Below are 13,286 nucleotides of genomic sequence, written 5' to 3'. Positions count from 1 at the left end.
TTAAGCATGACTTGGTGAAAACCTGTTCATAGTGTCTCAGTGGGTATAGGAAAAGCCTGAACCTCTGTAAGGGTTACCATTCATCTATAGAAATTTCTTGTAAGACATGGAAGGAGGGCTGAAAGACTGAGTTGCTGTGGGCTGTTTAGCTTGGAATCAGTGAAAAGTACAGGAGACCATCTACCGGAATGTCAAATAGCTTTTGCCACAGACTGAGGTCAGCTCTGACAATGTTTTGTCTGAGAAGAAGGGAAATAGAAGAATTCTGTTGGGATTTGTGTGTTACAGCTATTACTCAGCAGTTATTGAAATGGCAACAGCAGAATTTTGCTTTTTTTTTTTTCTTTTTCCTTGTCTTGGCAGCATTTTATTTGTTCCATTGTCCCTAAGAAGACAATATTGACTATGACTTTGCTGATAGTAAATAACTTTTCTTTCTTATATAGAGGAAATGCATGCTGAAATCTGCTATGCTGAATGCTTATTACAGAAAGCAGCTCTCACCTTCGTACAGGTAAAGTCAATTTTTGATTTTATGTGACTGTATAACGGAGAGAGATTACTTGTAAGACATCATTCCAACAATAGATGTGATATTTAAAACCAAATTTTTTGCGAGTGAATGTTATTTCATGGCAATGATTGAAAGTATGGTAAATCGTGTGGTACTCAACAAAGTTCTCTCTTTCTATGTATGAATAACCAAAGACCATATTCAGATACCAAGGTATCACCCTAAGGTGTATTGCTGTGTTATACAAGGTGGTATGTTTAAATGATCTGCATCACATTGAACAGCGTCCTATGCCCGTACAAAAATATGTTCAGGTATGAGGAAGTATGTTGTTTGAAACTGTGGGTCATTTTTTGCATGAATGGGTAGTAACATAACTTCAGCTGGTACACATGTCATTTCCAAATCAGTCTTGCTCTCTATGCGCATGGTGTCAGGAATAATACAGTATTGAATGTTTACAAAATGGGCATGCCTTAGCATCTCTGAGGTAACAGTTCAGCTCACAGAAAGATCTGATATTTTATACTGTGTGATGCTGTTGATTGAGGTTGTGGTTTGGGGACTTCATCCTACAGAGTTTTCAAATTCAGTTTGGAATTTGATTCCTGAACGCAGGAATTAGTCATACTTTTTTAACATATGTGAGCATTTAACAAGTACTTATTGAATATATTTTAGATAATCTCTTCCAGTGTAAATTATGAGAAAGATGTGAAGCATATAGATACTAAGGTCAGATTAAGTTCCTTTGGCAAATACTTATAAACTACTTGATCCAGTATTTGGCCAGAAGTATCAAGAAATACTGTTAATGGAATGCCAGTCCTTCCAATAGCCTGCTTCTTTACTATGTAGAAGCAATCCTCCTTATTTTTTTATTGGATGGGTGGGGTCTGTTTTAACCATGAAAAGAATTTTGAAAGAGTTGTTGAAGGAGGTGAGTTAGGACTGTGTAAAATAATAAACACCCCTTAGATGTATATTTTTTCTAAAACACCACATATGTATTGCTTTTGACGGTAGTACCCCACTCTGCCGATTGCTGTGCTGCCCCATATTTTTCATCTTTGGCTGACCGTGATTCATCTTGGAACGGTGATGATAACAAAAATGTAACCCCTCAGAGGGAAATAGAATTCTTGTACTGAAACACATGCATTTGGGTGTTCATACTTGCAGACAAGACAGATGAGGTCTTTTGAAATGGTGATCCTTTTATGGGAGCCAGAATTTCCTTTGGTTGACTGTTCTGAGGCCTTTTTTTGGTGCTTTTTCATTTTCCACATTGTATATACTGTCCCTAAATATTTAAATATGCATTTCTGAAATGCCAGTGCATATTCTTTCGTGTGAATTGTAGGAGAAAAAATTTCATTCTGTTGAACTGATAATGTCTTGCTTTTCAGGAATTTAGTTTTGATGACAAGTACATTGTGGCTTTGTTTTGATTTTTCTAGAGGTTAGTAAGCACATAAATTGAGTAATACATGTAGTTACTTTTGATCAGCAATGGCATTTCATCTGTTCAGGGGCTGCCAGTTTCTGCAAGCTTCCTTGTTTATGTCAGAATCACCATTTCCTAATGTTTGGAACAGCTCCTGCAGCACCATCTGGTGGAGAGCTTTCTTGATCCATTTATATACATTGCGAATTCTGCTAAAGTAACACTTGGGCTCTCCTTTTCACTTTGCTCTTCAGTTTTAAAATTTGTTACATGCACAAAAGAAATGTTTCCCTGACAGCTTAGAGCAAGTGTTAACATCAGTCTTAGAGACACATCTAGTAAGTGAAAAACATTTTCAGTGTTTCCTATGACATTAACTTGTAAGTAGATGTAGCTGGAGGATTTTTATGTATGTGCTATGTGTAATATGAATGCACAATATTTTACAGTTAAATCTTTTTCTTCCAGGATGAAAATATGATCAACTTTATCAAAGGTGGCCTCAAAATTAGGACAAGTTACCAGATATACAAGTAAGCTATTAGAAAACATTAATATGAGCAGTTGGAGTGGCATTAATGCCTCCAAAATAGAAAGGAATATTTTTGTATCAGTCATAGTCATTAATAAAATTTCTATGTCGTGTTTTCCCTTCCCTCCTTTTTTTCTCCATTGCAAGGGAATGTCATCAGGTGCTACAGATGACTCAGGGGAACAAAAGCAAAAATGAAACATACTACCAGTTTGAAGGAGGAGTAAAACTTGGAATTGGAGCATTCAACTTGGTAAGACTTATTGCACTACAGAAAGGGCATTGGGATAATACTATGAGACTGTCTTTCTTTGTATATACAGTACTGTAACTGTTTTAACATTTACATATTTGTAAAATAGAGATAACAGGCTCTGGAGGCTTTATGCAATATGAAACCATCTGCAACTTCTGGCATGCAGGCTTTCTGGGTTGTTTCTCCTAGTTTATTCTGAATTGTTTCATGCTCTGGGAATAACTAATATATGTATTTCTGAAGTGAAAAAGCAGCTGCATCTACCTGTGTGTATCAGGATTTTTAAAGATGCTTACGCTGTGGTTACAGAATAGCTGGAGTGGCTGTTTAATTCTAACTCCCCCAGGCATCCTGTTCTTTTGCTTCAGTGACATACTCTAGATTCATATAGATAATTATAGTTAGAAGAAAGAACAATAGTTTACTGAGTTCTTGGAAAAGAAAATTGCATATTCTTTACAATTTGCTACAGTTACCTTTTAACAATTGTCATGGCAATGGTGAAAGTTGATGTCAGTATGGTAATTTCTGTATTACTCTTGATTGGAGATGGCCGGTTTTGAATATGGTCAGAAGAACTCAGATCTATCTGCCCCAGACTTTAAAATTCAAGCAACTGTGTTCATAAGTGGTCTGACCTCTCCTAGTCTTCATGGAGTCTTCTCAGTAGGAGGCTTAACAGAAAAAGTGTCTGATGGGCAGAATGTATTAGGGTGAATGGAGCTTTCTTGAAACTGATCCTCAAGTAGACCTGCTTCTTAATGCTCATTGAAAAGGTGGTTATGATGTTGATACATTTTCTGTTGTGTAGGATGCAGAGGATGCAGTTACAGAAGGAGCAAAAATGCCTATAATAGATGGCTAAAGGATTATAGCAACAGCTAGTATTTCTAAAACCATTATACTCTCTGATCTGATTCAGTGCTCCCACAGGAGGAACAAGTAGGGCTTCTGTGTGACTCCCAATGAAATGGAGTAGTGGTAAAGAGAGATGACAGTTGTAGATTGTAAGTAATACAAAAATAGATAAGACTTTCATTCCAGAAGACCCACAATTTTCAAGCAATTCTGACCAGCTGAAGGTAGAAACATCTGTCATTATCTGAGGAAACACAGCTGGACTCTATTTTCATGCTGGTTGATCATCAGAATTCTGAGCATGCATGTTTACTTTCAAGTTCTCTCGTGTTTTGCTTTTTTACTAATGTGTAATAGCATTTAACATAGTAGCTGGCGTTTTTGGTTCACGTTTATAACAATTTAACTTTTTTTTTTGAAGTGTACATATTTTTAATTATCCTTTTATTTTTAAATATATTACAGATGCTGTCACTTTTACCAGGAAGGATCCTCCGACTTTTAGAATTCATTGGATTTTCTGGCAATAGGGTATTAGATTTGATACATGCTTTTTCAAAATTTTTTTTTCTAAGATAAAAGACTGGATGGATTTAATGTCATATATTCCACACTAGAAGTATAATTTTGATTGTTTATCAGTATTTGAGTGTTGTAAAAAAGATAAATGGGTTAGATGATACAGGCATAAAAGCACATATGGTGATACCCTACTCTTTAAGAACAATTGGATATGACCAGTTTACTTGAGAGATTTTGCCAGTGCAATTTCCTTTCCTTTTTCTGATCCTTAAGTAGAGGATATCAGCTTTCTTTTCTAGTTGATGTAGTCAGAATTTGACATTCCTTGCCAGTAACCAAGGGAAAAATCAGTTCTACATTTTTTCCACCCGAAATTTCAGCCCATTTCTTTGGAAAAAAGGATTTCTGAATATCATGTGTCATCCTGGAATCTAGGTACATCTCATGGGTGAGAAAAATATTTGTAATTTGTTTTGCAAGTATTTTACAGCTCTTCAAAACTTTTTTGATGCCCATAAAAATAAAAAAACCCAAACAAAACTCAAGCAAAAAAACCCTAATAAAATAACCAACAGAATTCAGTACACAACTGAACTAAAGTAATTAATGTTACAATCACCATATGGTCTTACTGCTGTTAGCTTGTCCACAATATGGTTTTTCTGTAGCAAAATTAGACTTCAGTAGAGACCTGTTCATTCTGTTTCTTCCTCTGAAAAGCTTTTTCATGCTGAAGCTCTTCCAAAATACAATTCCCTGACTAAAAATGCAATAAAGGCTGAAAAAAAAGAAACACTTCTGAAATATCATCACAATTTTTTTTTTGTGTGGTGGTTGAATTCTCCTATAATTCATCAAGTTGCTGTGCAATAAAATTGATCTGTTAATATTTGTTTTGAGGCAGAATTATGTTTTTGAGAAGTACTGCTTTTGGTCAGGGAAGCTCTGAACTCATCTCAACACTCCCCAAACAGTCAAGCTGTTATGTAATGAGTCTAAACAGGAACATAAGGGAAATCTCATGTGTTAAGAGCTGTGTAAGGCTCCATGAATCTGTATCTGTCATTAGACACTGATGTATCAGCAGAGGTAATATTTTGGTCAGAACCTCAAAGTAGTGGCTGACTTGATGGAAGAGAATTGAGGATAACCAGGATTTTCTGTGAAGGAAGACTCACACCAACAAGTAGCACTGGAACACGTGGGAGAGTTTACCACCAAACATAGGTTGAATGATGTTATTCTGAAAGGCTCATAGTCAGAATGTAATGGGAAAGCGTTGTAGACCTGTGTGTCTGCATGGTTCATGTGATGTTCCTGTTTCACCATAGCACTGAAATGCATGATTTTATTAAGAGTTAGATTAGTCTTCTCCTTCCTGAGTACTCCTTCCTTAGCTGTGACAGAAATGTTTTTGGTAGAGGGTTGTGTTGGATTTGAGATAAGTACTGAATTATGAAATACTTATATCTGAAAGGAAAACTAAATTTTGGTTAGCCAGAAAAAATTAATAGTAACTCTGTATACTCATAGTTAATTCTGCATGTGTTTGTGATGTTTCTTAGGAGTTGGGCCTCTGCCAACTACGGGAAGGCGCATCTGGCAGCAGTTTGAGGGCCATTCTGTGTACTTTCACCCTGTTGGTTTATCATACTTACGTCTCCTTAATCCTTGGTGAGACCACTGTGTAGCTTTTCAGTCATGCTACACCTTATGATTTATATTGTGATTTATTTTTATAATTGAAATTTGTGGCCAAATAGGAGTTTGCTGTATACTTACTTATGAACTAAAATTAATATCCATGACAAAGCTGTGTCTGCAGAAACAGTGAGGGTAGACAGCAGTATACCAACATCTTGCTCCATTTGCAGGGCTGTCTCAACAGCAAAATATTGCAAAACAGGATTAAGTTAAAAAAGTCATTATGCATAAATTAACATTAGATGTTGTGAAAACTATCTCCAGAAAAAAGCCTATACACCAGAATTGCTTTTGCCATATAGAGCTAAAAGTCATAATTAATTCTGTATGCTTTCTTGCCATATATTTTCATGCTCTTTAAGTATTTTGGTACTTGTCCCTCAGGCTCATCAGGAAATTAAGGAGAACCTCATTTCTTCCAGCATTACTTGTATTTCATTACTGAGTTCAAAATTAGGAGAGGAGGCAGCTGAGGAATGTTTTCCTAACTTGCTAAAGCAATTAAAGGGATTTAAAAATATAACTAGGAACAACAATGGAACAGTCTAAAAAATATTCTTATAATTCTAGTCTGTTTCTACTTACAGACATTTAGTATTTTTAAAGCACTTAGTATATTTTCAACAAGAATTTAGTTTTATAGAAAAACAATATTATGTAATAATTTGCTTTCACATAGAGCAATCATCCATTGATCTGTCAAATATGATTTGAACCCCAAATCTTAGTCTATGAAACTTGGATTTTTTTTTAAGTACATTGAGCAGTTGGTTTATTATGTTTTCTAGGTACAGGGGAAGCCAACCTTCTGGAAGCAGACAATCTCCTCGAACCCTACCTCCATAAATTTCCAAATGTGCGTATTTTTAATAAATTTTATAACATAAATGTAATTCTCTAAGCTCAAACACCTAACTAGTTATTTTTCTCATCTCTTTTCAAGGGTTCCATTATTCTTTTTTATGCTGCCAGAATAGATATACTGAAAGGAAATTTTGAAAAGGTAAATAATTTTTTCTTTCTAAGGTTCTTGTTTAGTGTTTAGCCTGGGGAGTAAAAATAGTTAATTCATCTATGTCTCCGTTGGAGTGTTAAGTATGCTGTTATCCCTGTTCATGTTCACTGTCAATGTTGATTCCAGCCTTCTCTCTAAGTGAGACTGAAAGGGAAGTTTATCTCATTTTACTTGTCAGGTGTTCTCCACCTGGGTGCTAGGTAAGAATTTGCTCTGTAATTAGACATTGCTCTCACATAAAGTTGTAATTGAGCCAGTTTTCATCATTCTTCCCTAATTACTCATAGGCACAATTGAGGTTCCAAGACTGCATAGCAGCCCAGCAAGAGTGGAAACAGATTCATCATCTCTGTTACTGGGAACTGATGTGGTGCTACACCTTCCAGCAGGACTGGCTTCAAGCATATCGGTATGCAGACCTGCTCAGCAAAGAGAGCAGGTGGTCTAAGGTAAATGGGCAGGTGAACATTGGTGTGATATACCAGTGGTCTATACAGTTAAAGTTATTTTGCACAATAGGTGTAATGTTTGCCTTCCTGAGAAATGTTTTAACTGGGTTGTTAAGGATGAATTTTTATTTCATCTTTTGAAGCAGCAGAACCATAAGCAGCAGTGCTTTGGCCCCTCCAAAAATGAAGGTATTTACCCAAGTTGGAAGAAAAAAGAGAGATAGGAAAACTGTAAACTTACCTCTCAAGCCAAGTTCTAACACTCACTAGTAAAGCTTGGCTGAAGAAACTGTGTTTGCTTTTTAGAAACAGACACACCTACTCAGCAGATGCTTTGTGACACAAAATTCAGAAAGGCTGCTGGGGACAGGATCTCACAAGAAAAGCTGGGCTATCAGATAACCTTTTCCTTTTAAAAACGTTTCTCCAAGTATGAACCAAGCACAATGTGTCAATAACCTTTTATGCATTATTCTTGTTTATTCCTCTATAGATTACTGTTTTATTATCTTACATCTAATTCTTGGCAAAGGAGAAAGGGAATAGTATATTCTACAGGAAGTGCAGGTGTCTTTAATAGAATTATGGATTTTTTTTTTCTTTTTTCTGCAAAATCCAGTTATTAAACTTTCCTTGAATCAGTATTCAGCTATTTCCTTCTGTTCTGTTCAAGTATGTCTCTACATGTAATAGATGATATAATAACAGTAATGGACTTTAGAATAGTTAAGTAATTTTACCTCATCTCTTTGACAGTGGTTTGCATAATAAATTCTCCTTTGCAGGAGATACCTTTAACTTTCTAACTAATACAAAATATTAATAAATACATTAAAAATAAAATTGCAGCATTAACTATGTGACAGGGGGAATGCTAAACTTTTATAGTTCTGCCTGCCTTAGAATTATGTAAACACTTTGCTGCTGCAATTGTGGTGAGAGATTCGAGTCTTTAATATAGGGATTAAACACAAAAAAAATTATATGTGGTAATCTGTTGCTGTTTCTTTTTGAAATAGGCAATCTATGTATTCCAAAAGGCAGCAATTCTGTGTATGCTTCCAGAGGATGACTTGAAGAGGACTGGTGAGGACATAGTGTCTTTATTCAGGTAAACATTTATAAAGCAACTGTATGTGCCCTCTTTTTCCCTCCCATGTCTTTATCTTGTGTGACTTACTTCTTGCTTATAACCATAAACTTTTTATTTTTTCTCTTTGTCTTTAGCATTAAAATTGCTTTTATCAGCAAGGATATATCATACAGCTCTGGTCTCCATGCTGTAAAACAATTTTAAGATGTTGTATTTCAGAGAAAAACAGTAAATCTAACTGAAATGAGATGGAAAAAAAATACCAGTAAACAAGTTCCGTTTTCCATTTTTCCTTCTTGTAGACAAGTGGATGGTCTAAAACAGAGAATTGCAGGAAAATCTATCCCAACTGAGAAGTTTGCAGTAAGAAAAGCTCGACGCTATGCATGTCCTCAACCTGTGAAGCTGATATTACCTGCCTTGGTATTTGTTCTTGCTTTGTTTTCATCCTTTTCTAAAATAAAAAATTTACATTAAAAAAAATTTACATCATTATACAGGGAAGGAATAATATAGTCAGGTGTATGTGTTTCCGTTTAAAATTTTTTAAAGTACTGCATTCAGACAATGTGATTTTTGTGAAAAGTATTAGGGACTGGATCATACTACCAACAAAGCAGCAGTCTGAAACAAGCACCAGATTTTTCATGTGAAAAAGTTCAGCATACAGAAAACTACATTCATGTTCTTTAGGTTGGCATGATTTTAGTCCTTGTCTTCTAGACTCGTTAGGACGTTAAGGTACTTTCTGTTTTTCTGATGAAATGAAGAGTGGTGGTTGGTTTTTGTTATGTTTTTTTTTTCCTTGTAAGACATTTAGAAGTTACCTTATGAATGCTATTCTAATTTCCCATATTTTAACTTCAGAGTCATTACTGTTGCAGTCTGTTTACATGTGCAGAGCAGTGATGCTTTTTATATGTGTATGCTAAAATCTTTGTACATGCATAATTTGCCAACAACTGTACATGAAAAACCTAATTTGAGAAGGAATTTCTGATGTTAAGGCTCATTGATATAGAAAGTCCAAAAAAGATTAATCCAGTGGTTCTAAAATTAATTCTATATTAAATTTCATGTAGAGGACTAAGTAAAATTTTTCTTGGTCTTGTACAGCAGGGTGCTTGTAAATTGTGAGTGTATATATTTGGTCTTGCTGTTAAATCCAGTATTTTTTAATTTAGGATTTTTTTCATCATGGATTAGGCATAACCAAACATAGAAAATAGTTTATTAAATATTAAATAGTTAGACAAGACTACAGAATTGAAACAAATCTAGCATGATGTAGTTGATGATGTTAGTAATAATACTGTTTCACACTTAGAGCCAGATTTTTTCTCTGTCTGAAAACCTACATATTTGCAGTAAAAATAAAAGGGGAATTATTTCACCATTGTATTGTATCAATTTCAGAATGACATTAGGCTTCATATTTCAGAGGTGTAATTTCAATTACTGTAGAACAAATGATACTGTAGTGTATGATGACTGAGTAAAGATCTTGGCTCCTTTTTGGTTAGCATTAACCCTTATTCTGCTGAAGTTTTACAATGTGATAATGTATCAAAACAAGCTTATTGCTTACTGTTGTACCAAGGCATCTGGGAAGATTTTTTCCCCAGGATTTGTCTTGGTTTTTTTTCCAACAAGATTTTGTAGAAATTATAGTAAAATTGTATGTTGGATGTGCCTAGTGGAATCACATTTTTATCCAGGAAGTTGTGTCTGCTTCCAGTTTTGCCCTGTATAGAAGACAATGGTCTATAGATTAGAGCGTATCTCTCTCTCTCTCTCTCTCTCTCTCTAAATAAAAGCACAAGAGTGTGTTTTTGGGTGCATACTTAAGTAATTGGACTATATATACAAGCACACGCTCAAATGCACACCAAATTTACGTATCATCCTTTAGCCAGAAACTACTCTTAGCTCTTTCTTTAGTTCATGCAACAGAGGCCACAAGTTGAACCTAAAGCATCCAGTTTTGCTGTTGTGTTATGTGGATGATGGTAAAGTGTCCTTTTAAAATCTGTTCAGTTTAATTTTTGAAGATCTGTGAAAATATGTGATAGTAGAATCCATTAAAAAAGCATTCAAAACACAAAAAACATTCAAAACTTAGAAACCCAGGTTAACTTTGTCAACACACATTCAATTTAATTTTTCCTTTCATATTCATAGATGTTTTGTACCAAAACAAGCTTTGGTAGTATTTTTATGTACTCAAAAATGTTCCTTTTCAGGGGCATTCTTTAGGTAAATACACAATTCCATGAGTTTTTCTTACCTTTTGTTTGTTTGGTTTGTTTTGTTTATTTGTTTTTAATCAGGAAATGATGTATGTCTGGAATGGATTTGCAATTGTGGGCAAAAGAGCAGACCTCACTGAAAACTTACTGGTAACAATTGAAAAAGAAGAAGCTGCTCTACAAAGTGAAACTAGTAAGTGATCAATTAAGATGGAATTAATAATCTTAAAAGAAGTGCTGACCTTTTCTATGCTTCTGTCTTCTGATATTCTGCAAGTGAGTGTTAGCTTTGACAATGTGCTAATTAAGGCCAAGTATGGAAATTTGGAGCCACATGAAAGTTACAAGTGGTTCTTCAATATGTTCTTTATGCAGCTCAATTGATGCTGCAGTTGAATACAGAAAACTCAAGGACAGGAGGTTAATAGTTACAGAACATGACTGCTCTAGCTTAGTTTTTCTTGTATTTGAGAGTGTCCTTGGACCATAATCTGCTAATTTCTTAAATGTCTGAAAAATACTTTTTAAAAACCATTTTATATCACAGTTTATTACAGAAGACACCTGCTGCATAGAATATTGCAAATTATAAAAGATATGATGAAGTGCTATGCGTGAATGAGTCTGTTTTTTTGTTTTACTTGCTGGCAAAATAAAGCATGTTTGCTAGTTGTAAAATGAAACATACTTAACAAATAAACTTAGTGCGTGGTTTTATGTCTTCGGGTAATGTTTAGAGAATCGGCCTATCACTTACTCCTAAAAGAATTTAAATTCAATTATTGCAACTGGTTTACTACAGTAAACTGGTTTACTGCTACTTGATTTTATCAGATTTTATCAGGGCAATTCTGTAACCTGTTATGTGAATTTTTTGATAGAATTTTCTTGAGCTTTTCTAGAATAAATATTACTATGTTGCATGTGAAACTTTTTAAATGATAATTCACTAAAATAATTTCTATTGAACCCAGATTTTAGTCACATTTGTGAATAATTTAGCAACTTACTTTTACCAGTGGTTAAAACAGCAATTCTGAAATTTAAGCTATATCTAAGTACGATTTACAGTATAAATTGAGGCGATACACAAGAAATTAAACAGGGACGTACAAGAAATATATAATGGTCCAATCTGGATGGTATAATAAACCAAATGAGAGTAACTTGCATGGCCACATTTGAATTGGGTTCCTTTATTTTTGTGTTGCTCTTCACTTTCCTGCAGAATCAGGAGTGTGCCTCTTAAATCTCAAATGTTTTCTTTTTCTGTTGTTATGATATTAAAACAATAGTGTAGTGATATGCAAGATGCTTGCAAACAAAGTAATTCCCGTGAGCTCCATGGATACAGTGTTCTGGCAGAACCTGTTGGAAATCCAGTGCTATATTGTGCAGAAGTTTGTACTAGAAGTGCTCATCAGTTGTAACAGTGAAGTAAATTTTCTACCAAATCCCCAAGTAGAGATATGCAAAGTACAGAAGAAAAACAATGAAAATAAAATCATATGGATGAGAACAGTGAATTTATGGAAATTCAGTTTGCAAATAGGATATAGTTTGGAAGTGTATATACTTTCTGTGTGATTTTTTTTTTTTAGTAATAATTTCAGTGAGATGTAATTTTATTCTGGACTACACATATGTGATCTTGATCTGCTATTAAAGATGCAGAAGCAGTGAAAATAAGGACTCTGATTACCAGAGTTGCTGCTGAATCCCTTAAAAAAGTGAGTAAGGCTGCTAGCAGAGTATAGTTACAATATAATTTTAAGAGATGCTTTTTAGTAGTAACGTTGAAGGATTGCTAAAGTAATGTGAAAAAAGAGTGTTGATTGTACACGAAGGTCACATAGGGATTGAGACTTCTTAGAACTGTTTTTACTTCATTTGCTTCACATGAGGAGGCACAGCATGGAATCTCTCAAGGACTGAAAGTAATTTTGCGTTGTATAGAGCTGAAAAGAGGGATGGTAGAAGGAAAAAATGAAAGACATTTGAAATGTTTGTGTTCCCCCCCAGGATTTCTGGTCCAATATATAATAAAAAAAAGACTACACAACTTCAAGAAAAATATTTTTTTGCTTATTTTTGTCCTGGTAATGATACTTCCTTTGGTGTAGAGCACTGCAGCTGCAGAGATGGTTCTCCCACATTTATTTCAAGGTTGTCTGTTTTAAATTGGCCTGTGCATTTGTTGTCATTTAGTGTTAATGCTTTGGCATAATGGCTTTTATTATTTTGTGAAATAGGGCTAATATTTAAAGTTATTAAAGACTGATGAACCCTTACTGACATCAGTGCATGCCCCCAGAATTTCAATGATTGAGTCCTTAAGGAGACAGTCACAGAATCCAATAACTTAGCCTAGTAAAAAAGGCTAGAGAAAATACAAAATATTTTTGCACTGTACTTCTGCTATCACTAAAAGCGCAGTCTGTCAGTTGCAATCTATCAAGACTTTCTGGGTTTAAACACAGACAGAAATAAGGCTGAACATGGTGGCAAAGCACTTTGCAGAATCCTAAAATGCATTAGTCTTGCATGTTTCAGAACTGTTTACGTAGGATTTCTTTGGCAGACTGTTAAGGAAAAAATTAATGTGACCTTTGAGAGCTGGTAATTAGTTGTAAACAACATGATCTGA

At 34.7% G+C, this 13,286-nt stretch overlaps 1 protein-coding gene across 6 annotated transcripts in view; it reads left to right on the top strand.

Moving 5' to 3' along the window:
* Positions 1-13,286, top strand: part of TTC39B (tetratricopeptide repeat domain 39B) — a 73,187-nt gene that overhangs the window by 53,053 nt on the left and 6,848 nt on the right. For 5 of the 6 annotated variants that reach the window (XM_040090553.2, XM_040090555.2, XM_040090554.2 and 2 more), the window contains 11 exons: positions 447-514; positions 2,430-2,494; positions 2,641-2,746; positions 4,073-4,138; positions 5,695-5,803; positions 6,622-6,689; positions 6,777-6,836; positions 7,136-7,297; positions 8,317-8,408; positions 8,693-8,813; positions 10,721-10,832. In XM_040090553.2, the coding sequence (XP_039946487.1) occupies positions 447-514; positions 2,430-2,494; positions 2,641-2,746; positions 4,073-4,138; positions 5,695-5,803; positions 6,622-6,689; positions 6,777-6,836; positions 7,136-7,297; positions 8,317-8,408; positions 8,693-8,813; positions 10,721-10,832 (1,029 nt within the window). Of the gene's footprint in view, positions 1-446; positions 515-2,429; positions 2,495-2,640; positions 2,747-4,072; positions 4,139-5,694; positions 5,804-6,621; positions 6,690-6,776; positions 6,837-7,135; positions 7,298-8,316; positions 8,409-8,692; positions 8,814-10,720; positions 10,833-12,240; positions 12,484-13,286 lie in introns of those variants that run through there. The other variant, XM_040090557.2, reaches the window with a different exon arrangement.

The sequence above is a fragment of the Hirundo rustica genome, chromosome Z (assembly GCF_015227805.2).
Source record: "Hirundo rustica isolate bHirRus1 chromosome Z, bHirRus1.pri.v3, whole genome shotgun sequence".
Classification (NCBI taxonomy): domain Eukaryota; kingdom Metazoa; phylum Chordata; class Aves; order Passeriformes; family Hirundinidae; genus Hirundo; species Hirundo rustica.
This window is presented reverse-complemented; position numbering and strand designations above follow the sequence as displayed.